Below are 27,052 nucleotides of genomic sequence, written 5' to 3'. Positions count from 1 at the left end.
AAGACATGTGCTGGAAATTCTATGGGAAACCAGTGGATTAGAAGTCGTCACATCCTCAAAATGATAGAGAAAGTTGAGGACACCATGCCACCATTGAGGATAACCTAACAACACCTAATTACAGTCCGTTCAGCAAAGAGCAATTGGAACCATTGCAAAAAATGTTCAACTAATCCCAACTAGGGGAAAATTCCTCCCATTCTATCATCAAGTCTGGATCCTTAATTCAAAAAGGTAATTTTCTTGCTACCTTGAAGGTAAAAAAGGAAAATTTGAGCTTTTGGATTGTTGATTCAGGAGCTTCTAATTACGACTGGAGATGCCACAATTTTCAAAATTATACACCTTGTTCTAGAAATTATATAGTTCATATAGTTGATGGTTCTCTCTCAAAGGTGGTTGGTATAGGTTCTATTGTCATCTCTAAGGACCTAACTCGTAACTCTGTTCTTTTGGTTCCAAACTTGGATTGCAATATGTTATCCATTAGTAAGCTCACTCAGGAAAAGAATTGTGTTACTAAATTTTTCTCATACCATGGTGTTTTTTAGGACTTGAATTTAGGGAGGACAATTGGCAATGCTGAAGTGTGTTTGGGACTCCATATCTTCGAAGTGACTGATTATATTGAAAGACAACCTCAACCATCAATTGATGAAAAACGATCTCTTTTTGTTTTTAGTTCTAATAAAGATAGTAATGTTATGTCAAAAAAACTCTTGACTAAAACCTCAACCTCAACCTCAACCATCTAGGACATCCTGGTTTCTTGTATCTCAAAAAACTCTTTCCATCATTATTCACTAAAAGTTTGAATGTTTTTCAGTGTGAAATTTGTCAATTATCCTAGCACGTTTGTAAGTCCTATCTAATTCAACCATACAAATCATCTCATTCTTTTTCCAAGATGCATAGTGATGTTCGGTGGTCATTTAAGATAAAGAATATAAGGACTAGATGATTTGTGTCCTTTGCAGATGATCATATTAGAATTTCTTGGATATTCTTGATGAAAGACAAAACAGAAGTGGGTCAAATTTTCAAAAATTTTTATAGCATGATCCAAACCTAATTCCATGCCAAAATACAAGTGTTGAAAATTGAAAATGTAAGAGATTATTTCAATTCTATCCTAAGGGAATTGATATTAACAAAAGGTATAGTTCATCAAAATTCTTACATTGATACTTTTCAATAAAATGGGATAGCTAAGAGAAATAATAGACACTTGTTAGAAGTTGCATGGGCCCTTATGTTCTCCTCCCATGTTCGAAAGAATTTTTTAGGGAGAAGTTGTATTTACTACAACCTATCTTATCAATAGAATGTCTTCCTGTGTCTTAAGTTTTCAAAGACCGCGCAAAGTCTTTCTTGAATCATACTCTAGGAGTTGACTCATCTCCTCCATTCCACCAAAAGTGTGTCGTTGCTCAACCTTTATTCACATTCCCCAACAACATCGAAGTAAGCTTGAGCCTAAGGCCACTATGTATTTTCATGGGATACTCTCCAAACCAAAAGGGCTATAAGTGTTACCCTCCATCACAAAAAAGTTCTACACCTTCATGGATGTAACATTCTTTGAAAAACAACCCTATTACTCCAAAACCGATATTCAGGGGGAGAATAGAATTTAGGAATGCTAGTTTCGGAAACAGAAGCCATAACTGAACCTCAAACACTTGAGTCTGTTATAGTTCACAACTCTAATTCTATCTTTCTTGTTCCTCATCTCATGTTACAAACTATTGAATCCATAAACATTGAGCCGAGTACTTCTCTTCACCCAAACCAATTTCAGACTATCAATAACAATGAGTTTATTATCTACTCAAGGAAAAAGAAGAAGTCTAAAGAAGATATAAAGCAACGAACACATTCTGGGCTAGTACATGAAACCGAACATAGTTCAGTCCCAAAATAGACACACTTAGGTAACATTGATTCTAATCCTAATGAGTCATAAGATGATGAACTCAATTTGTCAATTGCCAAAAGGAAAGGAGTAAGATCTTACACAAATCATCCGATTTATAATTTTATCTCCTAAGAGTTTGTCACCAAGTTATCGAGCTTTTCTTACCGAACTTGCGAAGATTCAGACTCCCAACAATATCCAGGAAGCCTTACAAATACTTGAATGGAAGATAGCTATTGAGGAAGAGATCCGAACTCTTGAAAAGAATGGGACATAGGAGCTTGCATTACTTCCAAAAAGAAAGAATTCGGTCGAGAGTAAGTGAATCTTCATAGTCAAGTACAAAGAAAATGGTATTGTTGACAGGTACAAAGCTCAATTAGTTGTTAAGGGATTTACACAATCCTATGGAATTGACTACCAAGAAACCTTTTGGAACTCAGTTGCCAAATTAAACACAATTCATGTTCTATTGTCGTTAGCTGTTAGCCAAGATTAGCCTCTTCATCAATCAGACATTAAAAATGTCTTCCTCAATGGTGACTTAGAAGAAGTATACATGGAAATTCCTTTAAGTCTTGTGATTGAGACAAACATTAACAAAGTCTACAAACTAAAAAAATCTCTATATGGTCTCAAGTTATCTCTTCGAGCTTAATTTGATCGTTTTACCAAGGTCATAAAGAGGTTTAGTTACTCCCAATGTTAGTCTAACCACATTCTATTTGTAAAACACACAACTAAGGGAAGAATTGTCATTTTCATCGTTTATGTGGATGACATAATCCTGCCCGAAGATCATGAGGAAGAAATAGGCAAACTCAAGAGTTTTCTTGCTCATGAGTTCGAAATTATAGGCTTGGGGAATCTCAAATATTTTATTGGGATAGAAATTGCTAGATAAAAAATGGGTATTGTGGTCTTCCAATGTACGTATGTTCTAAACTTACTAAAAAAGACTAGAATGTTTGGTTGTAAACCTGCAGACACACTTTTGGACAACACTACTAAACTAGGAATTGTCGATGGAAGTGCTCCAATGGATAAAGGGAGATATCATAGACTTGTGGGGAAACTCATTTATCTCTCTACATAAAACCAAACATTGCTTTTTTAATCATCGTGGTTAGCCAATTCATGAGCAATCCAATTGAAAAGCATATGAAAACTATGTATCGTATTTTAAGATATCTCAAAATGACTATAGGAAAGGGACTCTATTTCAAAAGAACACAAAAGAGAAACATTGAAATCTTTTCAAATGCAGACTACATTGGCTCCATAATTGACTGAAGATCAACCTTAGGATATTCCTATATATTAGGGGAATCTAGTTACTTCATAAAGCAAGAAAAAATTTGTTATAACTCAGAGTAGCGCATAAGCAGAATTTAAAGCTATGACACATGGTGTCTGTGAAAGAATGTGGTTAAAGAGACTCCTAAACAAGCTGGAAATTCTAGTAAAAGATTCCATGAAGATGTTCTGTGACAATCAAGCTGCCATAAGTATCCCTAAGATCCCAATTCATCATGATTAGACAAAGCATGTGGAAATAAATCATCATTTTATCAAGAAAAAGATAGAAGAAGAGACAATTTCATTAGTTTACACTCTAATAGCTCTCCAGACAACAAGCATCCTTATCAAGGCACTTTCTAGAACCAACTTTAAAGACTTGAGATCCAAGCTAGGAATGATCAACATTTACAACTCAACTAGAGGGCTCCGGAAATCTGGAGGAAATCCAGAATTTATAGTTGTGTGCACCGTTATGTTATAGTCGTGTCACAGTTGTGTTAGGGTTGTGCCATAACTGTGATAGTTGTATTTCCTATTCTAATTTTATTTCCTGATTTTATAAGAGGCTTTCTCTCCTAAAATCAAGGATTAGATTTCTTTTTCAAGACAGATGACATCAGTCATTCATGTATAAATATTAATACAATAATCAATTTGAAAATAAGAGAAAATAATAGTTTTTTTTTTCTCCCTCAAATTTCTTCAATTTTTATTTATTTATTTATTTTTTATTTAGCAATGTGAGTTTGTTCCAACTTTTTCCTTGTTCTTACTAATTCTCTTAATTTTGATTTGAGCTCTTGTTGCAAATGATTTAGCTAATCTAATCTTGGTCAAGCACAAATGAATATAAGAGAAAATGTCATTCATACATGAAAACTCTTAAAGCAAGAAATTGTTACACTTTGGGCTAGAAAACCTTATAACGATATTGCTTGAAAATAAAAAAAACCCAAAAAAAAAAAAAAATATTCTTCCCTAAATATAAAGTGGTGTCAGATAGTCTCACTGGATCATAGGTAAAAATAATTTAAGGTCCAATGCATAACTTCCACTATACCAATATAGAAGATCTAAAAGAATAGAATAGCATGGACATCAACAATTTCATTTGTTGCTCCTGAATCAATCAATCAAAAGGAATGAGATGAGGTAAAGGATGCAATACCTGCAGTTGACATGTACCTAATGAGCATAGCCAACATTACCCATGGTATTGGAGGCTCTAGTGAATCACTAGTGTCCTAAGATACTAATCTACGCTTAAAAGAGAGAGAACTTAAAATTGTATCACACTCTCATTAGCTGGAAGAAAAAAAAAAGGATCTTGTCATGCTCTTTGTGTGATAATGGTAGTAATACTTCAGTTTAACCTACTAACCAAAAGCTACCACTTCCAATTGCCTAGCCCACAATTTTAAAAGGTGCAAGGCACATGCCTACGCAAAGTGAAATGGAACTTAGGATGCATATTAATTTTATAGAATATGGTCCAAAATCCAATCCAAGCAACAAAAAGTAATGAAATTATACAAATTTCAGTATACAAGTGGAAATTTTAAGAATGGAAGTGCTTAAAAAAGAAAAATAACACAGATATGACATGCACCAACAAGGTGCATGCCTTAGCGAGTAAGGCACTATAACCAAGGATGAAAAAATCAGTATCTGTCACCGATTTTTCATCAAAATATCAGATATCGGGCGGGCCCAACACAAAATCTACAATGATTTCTCTTTTCACCAAAATTTCCAATTTTTTCTACATTTTTCCCTAATTTTTTGGCGACATACCGATATTGCATCGATTTATTGGTATTATCACCAATTTAATTGATGCCACCTCAGCACCAACCTTTTCTTTGAAAAAATCCATATGCTAGGGAAAGCACATCCAACCCAATTAGAGAAAGCCCACTCAGCCAAAGAAGAGTTGTAGCCCATTACAATTGGTTCCTTATTAAATTCAAGTAAATTTTTCCTTTCTAGTTCCAATGTGGGATTGTTTCTTAAGCCAAGAAACTAAAATTAAATTGCACAACCACCAAACCAAGGATCAAACCTAGGAGCTCAAGTGTGAGCTTGGTTGGCTACAACCATTGGACCCAAGCTTTATTTGTGCCATACTTGTACATACAAATTGATATATATTATATAAATTAATTAAAATAAAATTATTATGAATAAATTAATTTTAATTATTTTACTATACCTTTTATATAATAATTAAATACAAAAAAATATAAATTTATAAATAAAATCATCAATATTTTTAAATAAAAAACTTTTTCCGAACTAAATATATTATAAATTTAAATTTAAAGTCTTTAAATTTTGTATATTATTATAGAATGTCACAAAATATATTATACATATATTGCTTTTTTCTAAAAGAAAAAATTGAATATGTAAATTATTTCTTATTCATTATTTCTTAAAGTTTTTTCCAAAAATTTCATGAATTTTGATTAATTTCATCACATCGATATTTTGCGTCAAAATATCCACCGATATATCTATAAAATCAAGTTGTCGATATATCTTTCAAAACCTATATTTTTATCCTTGATTATAACTAGGGAGTGGTTGAGCCTTGGACCTAGGCACACTTTAAGCGCAACTATATGCCCAACTTCACAAGTTTTGCTTTTTCAATCCCCAATTCTCAAGGATGTAAATGAACCTCTCTTGGGTGACAGACTGAAGTGGGACATTCCCACCATCCTCTCCTCACACAAGCATGATTATGAGACAATAGGGGATCTCTTTCCAAGACTTGAGCTTGAACTGGGCAAGCTCAAGGTCAATCCTGCCATAAAGTCAAAATGCTATTTTACTCCATAATTAGTAAATAGATCGCTGGAGATTGACAGCCTAGTCAAAACTTGATTATACTTTATAGTTCTGCATGCATTTTACCCAGTCTGAAAATATCATATCCACAGCCTAGAAATTATGAGAAAGAGGGCAACAAGATTCAGCATTACATAGCCTTATATGTTAAATATTAAGTAATAAAATAGACTAACAGTTCCTTGGGATTATAAATAAGCATTCATGAAGGCAAATACCAACTGAAACTGAAATAATCTTCTGGCAATGATAGTAAGTAAATAATTAAAAGTTCTTTGAATTAGTTGAGATAGAAAAAAGTCATACGCATAGGTCTTCACATTAGGTTGTAAGCGTTTGTGGTCTTCGACCATCATACCAAGTAACTCAGCAACATCTTGCACCCTACATGTCACATCAAAACCACAAACAAAGAGGACATAAACATATAAAACAGAACAATATGAAATTATGAAACAAATGAACTTCTGAAAATGACTAAACAAGTAAAGAACACATAACCATGTTCATACATGGAAAAGACAATAACCAGGCATTTAATGGCAAACATTTTGCAAGCAAAAACTCAAAGTCCCATGGTCACACAGTCAATGTCAGCATTGTAATCTGCATCCTCTCCTCCAGTTCCTCTTCTCTAGGTTAAAGGCCAACAATAAATCAACTATTCTCCTAATTTGAACTTCACTCTAAATCTAATTAGGAGCTATCTTATCAGTTCTCATCACTTCCTAAGTGTTCTATGTTGTAACCTGCATCCTTTCCTTCACCCACTCTTTTTCTCTTCTCTAAAGTCCTACATTAAATCAACTCTTCTCTGATTTTGAATTTATCCCAAATCTAACTAGTAGCTTTCTTGTCTCTTCTTCATTGTGTTGATCAACAGGGAGGCCAAGGCTTGATAGAATGTTTCTATGGGCCTTAGATAAGGACAACCTCTTTCCCCCTTTTGTTGACATTGGTTGTGCATGTCATCAAAAGAATGTCATAGACATTTTTTCATCAATTTTTTTTTTATTTGAAACAAAATATATTCATTTCATCAAATGGTAAATACAAAAAAGGATGAGCAGTCCTTCCAAGATGTACAATTGCTGATAAAAAAGTAGAAATGCACTGCTCAACAAAACTCGATACAATCTGCACAAACTATAAAAGCTCTACATACTCAAAAAGGAAAAAGGTCTCCAACAAAATAAATAAAGTGTTTTTCTTGTTGCTTAGCTAATGTTTTACAGCTTGATTAGCTACGCGAGGAATCCAAGAGAAAAAGCATTCTATTTCACTAGCAACATCAAAGCCAACTATTGAACTTCCATGAGCCTCTACCCCTATCAGACATCTATGAGTTAACAACAATGGTTGCCTTTAACATTTAGGTTGAAAAGACACAAGGCTTTAGCTTGCAACAAGCCCTCTATCAAAGCTAGTATCTCCACCTCAACCACTCCAGCAGGTTTAGAGTAATCTCTCACTAGCATACTTGAACGATTTTTTACCATGCTTCCTATGCTTAATTATCTCTAATGTTTTCAGAACCGGACCTGTCATTGAACCGAAAAAATTATCGATTTATGGTTCAATGGTCAGACTATGGTTGAACTACGGTCAAACTGATGACAATAAATATATAATTTATATACTATATAAATTTAAAATATATATAATTAAAAATTTTAATAATATTTTATTTTTTAATATTTGATATATCAAATTATATCATAAAAATAAATATAAACGTATTAAATTTTATTAAATAAAACATATATAATATTAAAGTTTGAAGATATATTTAAGATGAAAGAAAATTATAATATTTAATTTTATTTATATGTCTATGCATTTTATTATTTTAAAATTTTAAATATTATTATATTAATTAATTTATATTATTTTCATATTTATAATTTGATGGTTATTATAAAAATAAATATGAATATAAATATTTGCATTTGTTTAATGGTTTTGATATGATAAAAATTTGATAAACACGAGTATTTTTATATATATTTATTGTACAATAATATCTTCAAAGTGCTGCATAGCTAAGTGGTTCAACCTTTGTTTTACCACTTGGAGGTCCATGGTTCAAATCCCCCCAGCACAAAGTCTCTTTTATTATCTTTAGTTTATAATCAATCCCACATCAGAAGGTTGTGGACTGTTTGTAGTGTACAAATATCTAGAGGCAGTTATTAGTTGGTAAGTTGGTTGGTGGAATGAGCAACAAGCATTGGAAGACCAGTTGGGCCAATAGGTCCTGGTAGTCAGTGGGGACTGAATACCATTTTGGTCCAAAGTAATACCTGTCCGATTTCCTATGAACCAGATGGTTCGTCCGGTCTGGTGGTCCAACCGCCAGTTTGAACGGTTCCAAACTAGTCCAAAGCTAAAGCAGCTCGATATGGTGAACCAAAACGGAAAAGCCGCTGGTTGACAGTCTGACCAGTTGGACTGGCCAGTCCGATCTAGTTCTGAGAACATTGATTATCCTAGAATCCAAATTACCCAGAGAACACCCATCACAATTTTAACTTTACCAAACCTAACGGAGGAGGTAATCAATCAAACATAGACTTACCATGTAACCTCTTAAAGTAGCAAAACATTATTCCAATCTAGCAATAGAAGGTGCAAAGCCTACAGAGGGATCAGTTGTCGAGGCCCATAAGGAGGAGAAGAAATAAACCAAATCCCAAATAACCTCCATAGATCTCCATTTGTGGAGTCCATCTAATTATAATCATGTTTAAAAAAAGTTTTCATGATTTTCTTTTAAAATACTTCGATCATTTTAATAAGCATATTGTATATATTGCCTTGGGACCTACCAGGTTAGCAACTGACGCCACAAAATTGAACCATGAACCAAAGAAAGGACCAACTCAGGTAGGTAAGCTACTCTATGGAAGCCTCACAGAAGAGAAGCATGTCATCAACAGAGAGTAATTTAGATATCTCCATTCCATCTCCTCCATGCTTTGCCACCATAAAACTTCAAGTGAGCCTTTTTCTCTTGTCCGAACGAGAAAGCAACTTACAACCTCCATTAGCAACACAAAAAGATAAGGGAAGAAAGGACTGCCCTCTCTAAAACCCCTTACAATTTGGAAGAAGGCAATAAAAGACCCATTCACTAAACTAGAGCATCTCAATGTAAAGATGCATACCTTTATCCATCCAATCCACTTTTGGCCAAAACTCATGCTATCCAAACAATGACAGAAGAATTTTCCAACTTACATGCTAAACTCACACCAACTGCATTGGAGAAGGTTTTATTATTGTCCCTCTATCATCTCTAAAAAAGCCATCAATACCCTTCTGACCTCAAGTTACCTAAAGAACATCTCTTAAAAATTGAATTTCAAGGACCCAGTTAAGGGGAAGGGAATCCGCTTAGCCTAAAGGCTTAACCCACCTCTAAGTGTAGCAAAAATTCTTTGATTCAACAATAAGATGTTAAAAGATACAACTTCGGACTCCACGAAGGCAAACATCACTAGAGCAAACTGCCCAATAAATCATCCACTAATCTTCTACTATTCTCAAAGTTTTGGCCCTCCTCTCTAATCAAATCAACCATACAATAACAAGGACACTCAATCCCACAAAGCTCTCCTTTTAGGCTCCTCCTTGGACATGGTCTTTCTGTTTAATTTAGAAAGAGATAGCTTGGATATGGGAGTCATTTTGTCTTCTAGATAACTTTTTCAAGTTCTTCCCTTCAAATGATAACATGACCACTTTCAATCTAATAAATTATTATGGAAAACAAAAATTCCTTTTAATTCAAAATCCTTAAGACAACTAGTAGCATTTAAAAAGGTTAATACCTGCTGTACTTCAAATCGAAAGGCTTTAATCAGCCTTGACATATTTTTGTGTTTAAAGAGTGGAGAATCAATCAACCATATGTTTCCTCATTGCCTTGTTACTTTTGAGTCATTATTGCCAACTTGCACCTCCTTTTTCTGGCCAGTGTTCTTCGTGAGGGACCCCTAAAGACATCTACAGTTGGTTGATAATATCCTTTGAGGGCTTTAGCAGAGGAAGATGTGTAGATGTGTAGGGTGTTGCGGCAATATGCTCTTCTTTGTTAGATTTGGGTGATTTGGTTGAGAAGAAAGGTCAGGATCTTTCAAATATAAAAAGAGAGATGTTAAGGATATGTAAAAATATCTATATATATATATATATATATATATATATATATATATATTTACCCATCTTTGGATCAACAAGACTACAGAACTCCTTAGCTTCCTGCCAAGTGCTATTTCTTCAGATTAGAAGGCTACTTAGACGGGTAAGAAAGGAGAAGAGGAAACCATTTGTCTGAAGAATTGGTGCATGCTTCCTCCAAACCAGCTGGAGATGGGATGGCTATGGAAGCCAAGATCTCAGCACTTTAGGAAGACATGATTATAGCATTTGATTTGGGCCTCAGGAACCAACTTGGGGAAGGGATTCCATAGCAGTTATTTCCTTGGTTTTCTGGAGGCTAACTCACTGACTGAGGAGTACGGCCTGCTCACTGGTTGAATAGGATTAAGGTTCTTTTGCAGAAAACCATCTCCTCCCTTATTTGGAGACCTACATCATCCAGTCAGGTGTTAAATAATTGGTAAAAAGGGGTGTTAGATCCTGACATGAATTTTTGGAACTTTATCCCTTTTTTATCTTTGGTGTGTGGAAAGCTTTCTTTCTTCTTCTTCTTCTTCCTCTAGGTCTAACTTATCTCGAAAAAAAAGTCCCCCAAGTAGCCTCTTCCAAACTTTCCAGTAATATGAGAACCTTTGCCTACATAACCTACACAAATCCAGAAGATTTTGAGAACACTCTGATAAGATCACCTTTATGGCCTCTGAGTAAGGCAAATCAGCCTCCATTTCAATAAAAAGATGCTAGGAATACCAGTGAACTCCATAGACTGAAACCAAAGGGAAGTGAGAGAGCAAATACTGGAGACAGAGGTCTCTATCAAACATCCTCTTATCTAAAAAATTCTGGAATTCTCTTAAGCTAGGTCACCACAGGGCAGCAAAGTAATATCACAACACTCCCCCTCAAAGGATATAATTAACACATTTGCTACCTCTAGATGCAAACTACAAGGTACCAACAAATAAAACGACCACAGCTTAGGTTTAAACGCCTAACATGAAAGAAACTATACTTAAAACTTCATACTCATCAGTTGTTAAGCGCTTTTAATATATTGCCTATAAAAAAAAACCTCTAAGGGACAGGCTAATGGAGAAGACATTTAATTTCTTGTCTTTTTATCTATATACACTGGATACACACAAAAACATAAAAGATAAGTCATTTATCAGAAAATGAAAATGTCAATAAGAATATCAGCAGAGATAATCATAGTAACAGATCCAAGGCATAACAGAGATATGTAGACATGCAAGTGAGCATTAAGAAGAATGAGTGCTAAGATGCAAATTAATACATTTGGACCATGATACAGACCACATATTATAATCACATTAAACAGTCATCATCATCACTGCCAAATTATAGTAAAATGGTCATGAATATTTCAAGTTAGGCTTAATTCATTGTGTCAGTTTAATTCGTCAACTTTGACAGCCAAATCACAAAGTCAAGATTGCCCCTACTAACAGTCCATGTTTCCAAAATTCATCACAAAGAATATGTCAGTAGCATTAATCTGCTATAAAAGTTACCTATCATAGGATTCAGCCCTGGTATATGCTTGGATCACCCAATTATATGTCTCTGTATCAGGTTTCATGTAATCTGCCATGGAAAACTAAGCATAAGCATTATAGAAACCTTTATCAATTTGAAAGTACAAGCTAGACAAATTAACCTAATTGATAAGAACTCCTGTCTAAATCTGCAACATTAACTAGAAGTTGGTTCAAAGCACAAAGTTCAAATCAACTTCTAGTTAATTCGTAAGATGTAACATGAAAAATAATCTACCCTTATTAAATTATAACTTTGAGTCCTTTGAGTTAGTTCAAAGTACAACGTTCGATCAACTTCTAGTTAACTGGTAAGGAGTAAGGACTAGAAATTAGCCCCATTTATTTCAAGTTTCAATTTCCAAATCTTTTAGATTTGCAAGGACTAGAAATTTATATATTTCCTCTATGCTAGTTGATTTCTACTCAAAAATCACACATTTTAGAGAATAATTCTCATGAGTTTCACATCTTTTGGGTAGTAATTATGCCTAAAACACTCAATTAACATGTTTTTACCCTTGTAAGAGTTACTAACAAGTTTTATGAAGTTTTGGAGTCATTTCAAGGTATGATTTTGATAAATTGGTAACAAAAGAGATGAATCAAATTGAAGAGAACAAATAAAGTTGATGATGATCCAAATGCATAATGAAAGAAGCAATGCAATCGGTTTGGATTGGGATTTGGAGTTGATTTGGAGGTAGTTGAAGTGGAATCAAAAGAAAGAAATGGAAGAAATGACAAAAAGGAGTTGAAAAAACTATGTTTTTCCATTTCGCATGAACATGCGAAAAATTCGCACAGTCGTGCGAAATGGAACAAAAAGGATTTTGGCTGCAGCTCAAACGGGAAAAGTGAAAACTGATTTCGCATGACCATGTGAAAATTTCGCACAATCATGCGAAATGCTCCAAGAAGGCGAAAATGGTGCTGATGAATTTTCCACTTCGCACAATTGTGCGAAATTGCATTTTTTCCAGATTTCTTGGTGAAAAAGCCTCCGAAAGACCTCTTAGATGATGCCAAGTGTCCACTTGACCTTGACCTATAAATAGAAACTTGATTTACTCATTTTGGGGGATTTTTTAACAATTTTGCAATTGTAGAACTTTCCAGATTTCCTCTCTCTATATAATATTCTACTTTCCTTCATTTTCTCTTATTTTCTCACTAGCCAAACATGCCTTGTGAGATCAAATCTCCAAGCATGAGTGGCTAAATCTCGTTTTTCTTGGAGGAGGGAGGATCTAAAGGCAAAATCTATGGTGAAATAGAGAAATGAGCTTGAATTGCAAAGGTAATTTGATCCAATTGATTGATTAATTGAAATTTGGGGATTTTTCTCTTCAAATTGTCTTGGATGATTACTACAATGCAAGCTAGGTAGATTCATCAAATTCTTAATGCTAGATTTGATGAAATTGAATAGTTGCATTGTGTGAATCATTGGAAGATAACTTAAAATGAATTGAATATATGATTTGAATTGATCTCTTGGATTAGATAACCTAATTTGAAGAGAAATTAGATCTAAACCTAAAACTAAATAAAAAATCGGTTTAGATGAAAATTTAGGTTTTCAATCTAATTTGATGAAAATTAGATCTTAACATCTATTCACCATAGAGATTGTTTTCTAGAAAATCCTAACTCCGAGAATTTCATTTTCTATTAATTTTCTTTTATTTTACATTTCATTTTCTTCTCAATTTGGAATCATTGTCATTTTGAATTGTAATCATGAATTGTCAAATCATTTTCACTTGATCTCAATCATTTCTTTTCCTCTCATTCAAGCTTTCATTACCAAGAATAATTCATCTTTGTGGACGATACCTAAAAACCACTATACTACAGTAGTTTGTACTAAAACCACTTTTTGATTGGGTACAAATTGCTATAGAATGGTAAATTAGGTTATAAATTTTGTTTTGATCCAATAAACGACAAAAATTAGAGCGATCACTAGTTCTATCCTCTATCCATCCTAGATTTCAATTTTCATCAAAACCTTTCTGATCTAGAGATTGAAGAGCTAACTACCCTTCTTTCCTTCTTGTTATATGTGTACCAATCACCTTCCTTCCTAGATGAAAAATTTTGGTCATGGACACCCTTAGAACCCTTCTTAGTGAGCCCATTCTACAAAGTTCTTCCATTCTCTCCTGTCTTGACTCCCTTTGCTTTTGCTAATTAATCTGGGACTCAATAGCTCCACCTAAGGTTAAGGTTTTTTGCATAGTTTGTGGCTAATAAAAAGGTTAAGGCCAACGACTTCAATTAAGGAGGCCTTACAAAGCTCTTAGTTGGGACCAATGTGTTGTATGTTTGAAAAGTAATGAATAAGCATATCATTTTTTTTTTTTTATTGTCTCACAACACTAGAACCGTGGCATTGATTGTTTGATATAGCCAATGTAGAATGGGTTCCTCCTATAGGCATAGCAAAGGCGTTGGGAATCTCTTTTAAAGGCTTTGGCAGCCTAGCAAAAGGGAAGGCTCTTTCACAAGTATCTATCTTATCCTTGATATAGCTTTGGATGGAGAGGAATGCTAAGATATTTGAGGGTAGATGGAGATATGTGGATGCCATCCGAGATTTAATTTACTTTTTCTCTTCCCTTGGGCCTAATTGACTAAGTCTTTTGTATATTCCTTTGTATATTCTAGTCAAAGAGATTGAAGAAGAAAATTATGATTGATTGGTTAACACCTCTCCCCTAAAAATAGTAGGTTTAGTAAAGTCAAACTTTGACAAATTTTCTTTAGGCAATCTTGGACAACTAAGTATTAAATCCATAATAAGAGATCATCTAGGTACAATATTAAGAGCTTACTCTAGATCAGCAGGAGTGAGATCATCTATTGAGACATAGATATTAGCATTGTTAAAGGCTTATTAAAGTTCAAATCTTTATGCCTATCCAATCTAACTTCACTCGACAAATAACTCCACTCACCCATGAAAGAGACTTCAATGCAAACAGTTGTTCCAACTCTGTTATGAAAGAAAGTTGCAGAAGAGAAACACTAATGTGATAAGTCTTCCTGGTTTTCCCTAATGAGGGGCTTTAGGGAGTAGTGTCCTCCATTATATTCTCCACCCACCCACTGACCACATTCATCTCCACAGCACCTCTTGGGTCACACAAAATATTTGGTTGTAAAAAAGGAACACAAATCCATAGAAAATCATCCTCCAATAATGTTCCATTAGAGGTGACTCTTTCTTTATGGTCATGGAGATGGACATTAGTTGTTAACTGACAAAAGATTGGGAATGGTACAGAGGATTTGAAACTGAGGAACTCAAACATGTAAGAAAAATTAAAGTAACTGTGAAACAGTAGGTGAGATAAAACCCAAAGCAGACTCCTCAAATAAGGTCTCCAGAATAGGGAATCTCAGCTTCAATTGCATCTCACATACTAGCCAGCTTCAAACTTAAGACAATGCTCCGATGATCTCTAATGATAACCTCTAGTCCTATCCTAGCTAGCATTGTCAAGGAGACATCCTAAAAAATTGAGCTCTAGTTCCCTCCAAGAATAGTTGAGGGTAAGGGCTAAGTAAAACAACAAACTGAACACCAATCACACTCTTCCATTCTATATGAGCAGGATTGAAACTAAAGCAAAAATCGAGAGAAACACAGAAAGAATGAGATTTGCGAGAAAAATATAGGGTAGACATGATGTTGGCGAGTCGGAGTTGGAGATAATTCTAGATGAACTCTAGCTAATTATCCAGTTATTTTATTAAAGTATTTATCTGGCTTTTTATTTCAAATAAAGGTGTGTAACCCCCTAGTTTTTAGCCCTCTGTTTAATGGTTTCCTAGTCCTTCAGAATATTTCATTTTTTCCATAATTATTTTCCTGAATAAATTGCCTATTTATTTAGGGTTAGCATTCTGAATGAAAGATAGAACAGAGAATTATGTTTCCTCCCTAATTTCATGGTATCAGAGCAGCAACACATTTGGGCTTCATTCAACCTTAGTGTGAAGACTGCCATGACTGGAGGATGTCGTGGAGACGAGTCTTCATCAGCTACTTCAGGTTCCATACAGCAGATGGTTCAACCTGTGTTTGCTTCACTATTATACAGAGGAGACAATACCTCTTTGCAATTTCTTGGACATAAATTGAATCGAAAAAGTTGGCTGAAATGGTTCCAGGTTATGAAATTGGTGATTAAAGGAAGAGGAAAATTAAGGCACATGATAGGAACCACAAAGAAGCCTCATGAAGATGATCTGACCCTTCAAAATTGGGACTTAGAAGATTCCATCGTTATTGCATGGCTGATTAATTCAATAGAGCTCAAGATTGGTCAAATGTACCTATTTCTACGTACAACAAAGGATGTGTGGGATGCAGTAAAGAGGACTAATTCAGACCTTAGAAACTCAACCCACATTTTTTAAATCGGATGCAAATTGAAGAGACCACACAAGGTAATCATTGTGTAACTCAATATTACACTGATCTTCAAGCTTTATTGCAAGAGTTAGATTTATTTATAGAGGTCAATTGTTGCTTTGACTGTACTATAAAACAAAGAAGGAAAGAATGTTTGATTTTTTGGCAGGTCTCAATAAGGACCTGGATGAGGTGTGAGGAAGGGTCCTTGAAAAGGAACCAGTTACATCTCTTGATGAAGTATTCGCTCAAGTCAAAAGGGAAGAAAATCGGAGAAAGGTGATGTTGGGAGAAGAGAAGGACTCAATCAATACCCTCATGGAAGGTTCTGCTCTGGCTTCAAAAGGAGGTGATAATGGATACCATGGGGAGCAGAGAACTAGAAGAAGAATGTGTTATGATCATTGTAATAGACTTGGCCACACCAAAGACAAATGTTGGCCGCTGCATGGCAAACCTACCAATTGGAGGCCTAGATAGAATGATGGAAGGGGTTTTCAGGTTTCAAAAAATGCAGGAACAGTCTCTAAAAGTGAAGAATCCACAACCACACAAATCTTTCTTAGCAAGGAAAAGATAGACCAGCTGTGTAGACTTCTGAATCAATCACAACAGTTCAAACCCAATATCAAATCTTATAGTCTTGCTTCAATAGTTAACTTCTTAGCAGCCCTTAGTGTCACAAAAAATTCAAAAGCACCTTGGATTGTAGATTCAAGTGCTTCAGACCATATGATAGGTACTTTTCAATTATTTTTCTTCATACACTCCTTGTTCCAATAATTTAAGGGTCAAGATAGCTAGTGAGTCCTTGTCAATTGTTGCAACAAAAGGCTCAATTAAAATCTCTGAAAATATTAACTTAACTTCAGTACTTTATGTTCCAAATTTATCATGTAACCTACAGTCTATAAGTTAACTAGAGATCTTGGTTGCATTGCTAAATTTCCTCCTCTTCTTGTGAATTTTAGGAGTTACACTTAGGGAAGACAATGGGCAGTGCTAAGTTACATGAAGGGTTGTATTTTTTTTAGAATGCAGACTCTAAGACTAGACAATCTCTTGTTTTTGGATTTGAATTTGTTTCTATTACTAGTGATGAAATAATATAGTAGTGTTATAGATTAGGCCACCCTAATTTCACTTACTTAAAAAACTTGTTTCCATTGTTATTAAAAAATAAAGACCCTCATACCTTTCAATGTCAAATTTGTCAAATTGCCATGCATACTCATGTTCCTTTCTTCCTACAGCCATAGAAATCATCAAGGCCTTTTTCTGTTATCCATAGCAATATGTGGGGACCATCTAGAGTAACTAAATGGTCCGTAACTTTTATTGATGTCTAGTTGGGTATACTTCTAAAAGAAAATTTTGAAACTTGCAAAATATTTCAAACCTTCCATTCAATGATTAAAACTCAATTTCAAGCATAAACCCAAGTCCCTCCTTACGATTGACAACAATCAAGAATATTTCCATTCTATTTCAGGAGGTTACCTAGAACAAAACGACATCATTCACTAGAGTTCATATGTCAATACACCTCAACAAAAAGTTGTCACCTCTAAAAAGTAGCTCAAGCCCTCATGTTTAGGACTGGGGGCTCAAGCACCTCATGTTTAGAACCCAATTTCAAGTCAAAATCCAAGTCCCTAGGACTGACAACAGTCAGGAATATTTCCATTCTGTTTTAAGAGGTTACCTACAACAACATGGCATCATTCAGCAGAGTTCTTATGTCAATACACCTCAACAAAATGGCCTTGCCAAGAGAAAAAACCGTCACCTCTTAGAAGTTGCTTGAGCCCTCATGTTTACCATGTGTATACCTAAATACTTGTGGAGAGAAGTTGTCCTTAAGGCATGCTATCTAATTAACCGACACCCAAGTTGTTTCCTTCAGTATCGTATGTGTCCGTCCTCATTGAGTTTTATCCCACATTTCCAACACTCAACTCCTTACCCTTGAAAATGTTTGGTTGTTTGCCTTCACCCATGTCCATAACCAAAACAAAAGCAAACCCAATCCACAAGCCATCAAGTGTGTGTTCTTAGGATACTCTGCAACCCAAAGTGGGTGCAAGTGTTTTTCTCCAACCATAAAGAAATTTTTTGTCTATAGAGATGTCATCTTTTGCAAGTCCCAACTGTCCTTTTCTACAAACACTCTTTAAGGGGAGAACCTTGAGAGTGAAGAGTGTTTTGGGGAAACAAACACACAGCCTATTAGTGTCTCATCTGCCCCTGAACAACCCGAGTCTAGAAATCGATCAGAATTTGAATCCATAAAGCTACCCAATTCCACTCATCTCAATCTAGCTAAGCCCACTATGTCCCCAACTCAATACATTTCAGAAAGAGGGGGAGATCTAGAGATGAGCTTTGTGTTTATAGTAAAAAGATTAAACCTCAAAGGGGGCTGCCTATCCTAGAATCACATAGTTAAGAGCCTGAACTGAGTGTGATAGATTTGCAAAACAATCCAGGTATTTTAGATTCTGCCCAAAAAAATCTAAATCAATCTGTCTCTAAAAATCTAGATTTACCTATAGCCCTTAGGAAAGGTGTAGGATCCTACACCATGCACCCATATCCCACTTTCTGTCGTATAAATGTTTATCTTCTTCTTTCCAATCTTATACTACTAACATTTCTTGTGTTAAGATTTCAAAGTCTATACAAGAGGCCTTGACTATCCCTAAGTGGAAAAATGCAATACAGGAGCAAATGAAGGTGTTGAAAGAAAATACTACTTGGAAACTGGTTCAATTGCCAAAAGGGAAAACTACAATGGGTTGTAAATAAGTGTTCACTGTTAAATACAAATCAAATGGAATAGTTGAGAGGTATAAAACATGTTAAATTACTAAAGGTTTCACTGAGACATACGAGATAGATTACCAAGAGACAATTACACCTGTTGCCAAATTAAATGCTATACAAGTCCTCTTGTCACTAGCAACCAACCTAGACTAGCCTCTTTAACAGTTGGACGTCAAGAATGCATTCCTAAACCGAGAACCAGACGAGGAAGTTTATATGAACTCGCCACTAGGATTTGAAGACAATGGAAGCAATAATCATGTCTACCAATTGAAACAATCCCTTTACGGTCTGAAATAATCTCCTAAGGCATTGTTCGAGAGATTCACCTGAACTATAAAAGGTCATGGATTTACATAGGAGCAAACTAATCATAACATATTCTTCAAGCACTTGTCAAATTGGTAAGATCACCATTCTCATAGTGTATGTTGTTGATATAATTCTCACAAGGAATGATCTTGAGGAGATGGAAAGGCTCACAAGTGTTATGGGTAGAGAATTTGAAATTAAGGATCTCAAACCCCTAAGGTACTTCCTTGGAATGGAAGTGGCAAGGAGCAGAAAGGGTATTGTAGTCTCTAAAAGAAAGTATACTCTTGATTTGTTGAAGGAAATAGGTGTGCGCAGCTGCAAACTTGCTGATAGACCAATGGATCAAAATAAGAAAATTGGAACATATAATAATGGGACTCCTATGGACCAAGGCAGATATCAACGACTTATGGGTAAGCTTATTTATCTTGCACACTCAACCAAATATTGCCTTTGCAGTGAGCATTGTAAGTTAATACATGCACGCCCTTGTGAAGAACAACTAGAAGTGGTGTTTTTTCAAATCTTGAGATATCTCAAATTGACTTCTAGGAAGGGACTTTTCTTTAGGAAATCAAAAGAGAGAAAATTAGAAGTTACTGACGTAGATTGAGCAGGATCAATAAAAGATAGGTGATCAACTTCCAGATACTGCACCTTTGTTTGGGGAAATCTTGTGAGATGGAGAAGTAAGAAGCAATCTGTGGTGACAAGAAGTGATGTTTTTTTTTTTTGATAAGTAAAGGAAATTCATTCAAAAGGCAAGACGCCACAAAGTATACAGGGGGTATACAAGGCAACTAAGCCTCAAAAACAACAAAACAAAAACAACTCCCATTAAGTGGAAGCCATCCACTCAAGAAACCCTATAAGGGAGAACGTCTCCTCACCTACATACAGTTTGGCCCAACTCCACAAGTTACAAACAAAAATATTCTTTAACTTTTGAACGTTCAACACCCCCTCCCTAAAAGCTATCCTATTCCTTTCCTTCCACACCGTCCAAAAAATACACAACGGAGTGGCTTCCCAAATCTTTTTCCTTTTCTTTCCCACAAACGAACCCCTCCAACTAACTAAAACATCCTTTACAGTTTTTGGGAAAACCCATTTCACATCTACTAAACCAAACACTATATCCCATAAAACTCTAACCACTGTACAGTGTATGAGTATATGATTTACACTTTCTTCCTCACAACCACATAGAAAGCAGCGATTTGGAAGTTGTAACCCTCTTCTTTGAAGTCTATCCAAAGTCAGCACCCTCCCCCACGTCGCCTCCCATGCAAAAAAACAAACTTTAGTTGGCACCCTTGTCACCCAAATGCTTCTAGAAGGAAAACCTGTATCCTCAGATCTCACCAGCAAATTATACGCTTCCTTTACCCTGAAATGCGTCCTTCCTCCTTTACTCCACAGGACTGAGTCTTCTACCCCAGAGGGTTTGTGGCCCCTCAAAATCTGAAGAAAATCTCCAACCAACCCCAACTCCCAATCATTGAAGTCCCTCAGAAAATTTAGATTCCAGTTTCCGTTACCCGAATTTTGATCCCACATTTCCTCAACCGTTGCGTTCCTTTGTACCGCCATAGCAAAGAGATGAGGAAAACAATGGGACAGCGCTGTCTCTGCACACCACACATCTGTCCAAAACCTGATTGTGTTGCCCTTCCCTACTTTGAAGAACATGTTATTCCAGTACCATTCTGATTCTTTCCAAATCTCCTTCCAAACCCCAACTCCCACCGCCCCCTTAGTCTTCTTTGGCCTCCACCCGAAATCCTCCTGCTCGTACTTCACCTTGATCACTTGTTTCCAAAGATTATCTTTGTCACTAGCATACCTCCATATCCACTTGCCAAGTAATGCTTTGTTCAACAAGGCTAGCTTTCTAATGCCTAGCCCCCCTTTGGTCTTATCTGTACATACCACCTCCCAATTAACCAAGTGAGTTTAGAGCGATGGTTTTATGGAGAACTACGTATGACTACAACCAATCCAATGTTACTATATTGTGACAATAAAGCAGCCATAAGCATCTCATACAATTCAGTTCACCATAATAGAACAAGACATGTGGAGGTAGATTGTCATTTCATAAAAGAGAAGATTGAAGGAGAAATGCTTAATGTGAAGCATGTGCCTAAAAGGGAACAAGCAGTAGACATCCTAACAAAGGAACTGCCTTGTCAAAACTTTGACAAGCTCACAAGCAAGCTGGGCCTACTGAACACATACTCCCCAACTTGAGGGGGAGTGTTGGCAAGTAGGAGTTGGAGATTACTCTAGATAATCTCTAGCTAATTATCCAGTTATTTTATTAGAGTATTCATCTATTTTTTTTTTTAAATAAAGGTGTGTAAACACCTAGTTTTTAGCCTTCTGTTTCATGGTTTCCTAGTCCTTAGGAACATGTTATTTCTTTTGTAATTATCTTCTTGTATAGATTACCTATTTATTTAGGGCTTGCGTTCTAAATGAAAGATAGAATAGAGAGTTGTGTTTCCTTTTTGATTTCACTTGACAAACTTCAATGAAATTTAAAGCTAAATTATTATTGAAGATACATGACAAGGCATACATTCTCAAATAATGTGGCAATTTTAAAGTGCTTAAAGCATGCAACTAGGCTCACTTTTGGTTTGCCCAATCCTTAATGTATTATAAAGGAGAACTAAATCTCCCTAAAGATCCAATGATGATATGAATCCTTCTGAAGTTTTTCAAATAGCACTGAACCTCTTGGTTTTCTTATCCTCGGACCTCCTTTCTGTTAATTGATGTCAAGTATGATGACAGAAAGTGATTATATCAACAATTTTTTGATGCAAAAGAACTTTGTCCCTGTTAGAACTCCAGACTAGCAAAAGCACTCTAAATTACACTCACCCATTAATAGGCAAAGTCAACTAATTCAGCTTACATGGCCAATTCAACTAAGTACCAAGTAAAAAAGACAATCATCCCTACCATTCACCCACAACATGTTCTGAACAGGTTTTTGGTCACCACCAATAATTGGAACTACCTTTTTAACGGTCAGTACCACCATTATCACCACCTGCCTCCACAGCCACCTGTGTCACCAGAATTGTAGCCTAAACTGCCATTAACTTAATTAATGCATCTCATCAGAATTATCATTAGCACTAAATTGACTACAGCCTTCACCACACAAATACCCATTATTGCTGCCATTACAGGCCACTCACAAATCTTATATCAACTACTATCTTTAGCATTGAACCAGACACATCCTTACTAGATATGGACATAACTAGCTGAGAACTTATCATAGTCTAATCTTTGGTAGGTAGCTGGTAGAACTGCAAATATTGGTGAAACACCATATATGAGTTTGTTTTTTTTTTTTTTTTTCTGATAGGTAAAGATAGTTATGTATAAATTTAAAAACGAAAAAGTATATCAAAATACACAAGACATATACAAGGGGCACCTAAAGGAAGGCCTCAAAAGAGAGGACAGAAAAAACCACCCTTACACTCAACAAGACCCACCCAATCTTTAAAATCAAAGGCATTGAGCCTTCACCTATGTACATGCTAACCCACGCTAAAAGATTACAGAGGAACAACAGTTTTATCTTTTGATCAGTTTGTTCCTTGTTTTCAAAAGCTCTTTGATTTCGTTCTCACCAAATTGTCCAAAATATGCAAAGAGGCTACAAAGGAACCATGTCGACTTAACATGATATCTTTCACCAAAGAAGGAATCACCCAAACTACACAAATAAGGAGAACATGAGATGCCATAGAATCCTTGCTTTGGTGCAATGAAGTAGAATATGATCCATAGGCTCCCCCTCAAGTTTGCAAAGAAAACATACATGAGATATGACATCATCTTTTTTCTTTCTTTCTTTCTTTTATAATAAAAAACAAACAGTTCATTAACATGAAATAAGTATAAAGAAGGATGAGGATTCTGTCCTCTGTCCATCCACACATCTCTAATAAAAAGTAGGACAAAACTATCCATTCTAAGAAACATAGGACATTGTTAAAAGAAAAAGTGGTTCAAAATACAAAATCAATACTTAGGGGGTACAAATCTCCTACAAGAAACAACAAATGTTTTGCTCCCCACTTTGCTATCATATCCATAGCCAGCCATCAAATTTCCACAAGTCTCTTTCTTTCTTATTCATAAAGATAAAATTACTGCAGAATATATAACATCATCTTCAAATTTTAATTTAAAAGTTGAAATACAACTGAAGCTTTCATAAGGAGTTTTAGGAGTTGGGTTCACCTAAGGAAGTTTTGATGGTAGATTAAAGCTGTTACAGGGAGTTCTCAGATTTAGGTTCACTTTAGAGGAAGTATTGGAGGGTGGTGGAACTACTCAATAGATACTATTGGAGGGTGGTGAAATTGCCCCAAAGAGCATGCTGGAAGGTGATTGGAGAGAGAGAGAGAGAGGTATGCACTGGCAGCCATATGGAAGCTCTTCAGGGGCTCTGCAATTTTTATATCATGAAAAAATCTCTGCAATTATATTATAACAAACTGTTTATAATTATCCTACAACTTAAAACAACGGAACAATCATAACATATAACTAAACAGGCATAAGTACAAGAAAATATAAACCTTCTCCATATTCCATATTCTCAAATGTTGCAAAAGCTATTTCAGGTATTCCACAAGTTGCCTACATGCAATAAACAAAAGATATCAGTCAGATGTTAGATGTTAGGAAAACAGGAGCAGGTCTATAGTAACCACAGGAAAGAGCTTTCCTGAAAAAGTAATGCTCTGATGGAGAATTTATCCATCAAGCAACAGCCAAAGCCTTCAACCAAGGTTCTTATAAACATGCACTGTGCATCTAGATTACCCTTCTCAACAACCATGGGATGCTTCCTTTTTAAAGGACAATCATGGGATTCTTTTAAACAGGATAAATTTAAGCAATCTGTAATCACATAAATCATTAATTTTGACATGCATAACAACTACAACGTCACCTTTGTCAAATTGTTTAATTAATGCTCTAAAATGATGTTGAAAAGTGGACAGCATATACATTTAGCAACTACCACAAATGAAACCAAAAACAAAAATCAAAACAAAACAAAAAGGTGTGGCATTTCCATCCTATTGAAACTAATCAGGCAAACTACAAGTACTGAAAAAAGACCTAGCATTCCTTTTTCAGCAAAACAGTCCTACGAGTTGCTCAATCTAATAAGATCCATAAGAGAAATGCTACAATCTCTGATAGATCAAAAATCTCGAGTAGATATGAATCACTCCAAGGCCTTGTAATTTTGTGGTTTATTCAATGAACCACAACGGAATTCGCTCTCTACATATGATGCAATCTGCGAAAAATAGATGTGAGAAGAACTCATTTTCCTCCAACACTGTTACCCACATCAGCACCATCCCAAAAGCTACTGGCATTACCTTGAAAAGAAACAAAGAAAGCATGTCCATGACAAGGATGAACAGGAAAGTAAACACAGGTTTTCCTTAACCAAAAAACTCTTTGAACTAACAAAATATGCAGCAGAGGTTATTAGCCAAAAAAAAACAAAGGATCAGGAAAAAAAAGGAAAAAGGAAATGTTGGATGTCCAAATTTATAATATTTATAAATTGAACATGAGCTGTAGTTTTTTCTTTTTTTTTTTTTTCTTTTTTTTTTTTTTCTTATAGGCAAGCTAGCAAAGGGTGCACCAAAGTAGTGCACAGAGATGCCAAAAAGCAAGCCAAAAAGAATTAGTCTAGCCTCGGGAAATCTTTGTGCCTGCACTTGGTGTGGCTGTGCCTAAACCTATGCATCCAATATATTCTATGTTCTTGCCTCCAATTTCCCAAAAATCTCCTCAATCTAACATAGTTTTAAAATGTAATGGCTAGTTTTAAAAACAAACAATAGAATTGACGCATTTTGTTCTTTAGTGGGTTAAAGCATAATCTCAAGTGTAAGGTGTAAATATCATAATTTACAAAATTAATCAAATAAAACTATAAAAATATAAGGCAAAGTACATAAACAAAATAAAAGAATAGACAAAAATTATTAAAATAAAAAATAATTTTAAATTTTATCTAGTTTAAACAAAAATTGAAGCATCAAATTCTTCTTTCTTTTGGTTTTTTTTTTTTTTTTTTTTTACCATTCATTGTTGAATCACTTGTGTGAAGTTCTCGTAATTTCAAAGCCATAAAGCCATAATAGATAACTTCTCTCACCATCATTATTAGGACCAAAAACTTGGAGACTGCCTAAATGAAACTATTCTTTTCAAATGAGCAAGAGATGGAATATGATAGACTCATAAGGAGCGGATGGATTTGGAGAAAAAAAAAAAAAAAGAATTGAATTTAAATCTCCAATTTCCATGGTTGGAATGGAAGGTATTTGTGAAAAGAAATAATATGATTGATGTAATTGAGAAGAACCTTTATATTTCAATTCCTTCTAGAAAGAATGGAATTTCACAAATAACATTCATTAAAACAGAAGATGTCTCACAACTTACCTTTTTTCAACATTACTCTTACAACTCCAACTCCAATCTTCTACAACTGGATATGTTTTTCCTTATCCTTCTTCTTTTGTTGTCGTTTTGTCCATCCTCATCTAGTTTTTATTTGACATTTTTCTATTTAGAAACTAACACATACATTGATATGAATTTAAAAATAAAAATGAAGTGTGAGGAATCCTTCCAAGATTTACAAAATCTGATTGAAAGAAGAGATGGAGCAAACTTCTATGAGGGACTAAGGAGATCCATACATCGCTAGAGTACCACATGCAACTATACAAGGTAAAGACTCAACACTCCTCCAGGGCGTAAATAATCTCCTACAAAGTGAACCTAAAACATTGCTCCTCTCTTTGCTAAAAGATCAGCAACATTATTAATTCAACAAGAAGACTAAGAGAAAGAGAAGTCCAGAAGATGTGCAAGTATGAAACATAGAATATTTGACAAAGCCACCCATAGTAACTCAAAGGCCCTCTTTTCAATTTAGCCACCAAGATGACAATATGGTAAGAGTCCCCTTCCACAAGTAGGTTAGAAAGTCTAAGCACCCTGGCTTGTAGCAAGGCCTGTAAAAAGGCTAAACCATCTCTTACTTGTTTTGAAAAAGCTCTAACCGCAACACCATTATAATCTCTTATCACCCCTCCAATCCTTAGTTGTCTTGGGTGTCCTAGGGCACAATCATCAAAATTTAACACCAAGGGCAGAACCCAACTAGGGAACAACTTCCTTTTTATTAGACAATTTTTACATATTAAAATTGCCAAAAAATACCTAAATAAATTCATATATCAAGAAATAAATTTGATGAAAATTTGTTCTAGTTAGGCAGAATCCTCCCAATAATAATTCAAAGTTTGTTTCAAATAAGTATAAAGATTTTCTTTTTTTCATAAAATCTACTAAATTCCTTTTTCTTTTTTTTTTCTTTTTTTTCTTTTTTTTTTTAGGAAAAGGGTTTCTTTAAATAATTATTCTTTTGTTTCTTCATTATTAAATGTATTATTTTTTCGAGTGAAATAAGCTTTCATTTGAATGATAACTTCTCTTCTTTTTATATATTTTCATGAAGTTGTGCATGTTTTTACTATATTTATTCAATTTTTAACAGTAATATGATTATTTTCATTATTTTCTCGTCAAGATTGGCTATAAGATTTT

General features: G+C 34.9%; 1 protein-coding gene across 1 annotated transcript in view; it reads right to left on the bottom strand.

Annotated features, from left to right (window-relative positions):
- Window positions 1-27,052, bottom strand: part of LOC100241547 (uncharacterized) — a 61,123-nt gene that overhangs the window by 26,826 nt on the left and 7,245 nt on the right. The window contains exons 4-6 of the mRNA XM_002268058.5: window positions 23,980-24,040; window positions 11,773-11,845; window positions 6,380-6,457 (exon numbers count right to left, since the gene is read on the bottom strand). Of these exons, the coding sequence (XP_002268094.2) occupies window positions 6,380-6,457; window positions 11,773-11,845; window positions 23,980-24,040 (212 nt within the window). The remainder of the gene's footprint in view (window positions 1-6,379; window positions 6,458-11,772; window positions 11,846-23,979; window positions 24,041-27,052) is intronic.

This window comes from Vitis vinifera, chromosome 4 (assembly GCF_030704535.1).
Source record: "Vitis vinifera cultivar Pinot Noir 40024 chromosome 4, ASM3070453v1".
In the NCBI taxonomy this organism is placed as follows: domain Eukaryota; kingdom Viridiplantae; phylum Streptophyta; class Magnoliopsida; order Vitales; family Vitaceae; genus Vitis; species Vitis vinifera.
The sequence above is the reverse complement of the archived record's forward strand: the minus strand, read 5'-3'. Positions and strand labels throughout refer to the sequence as shown.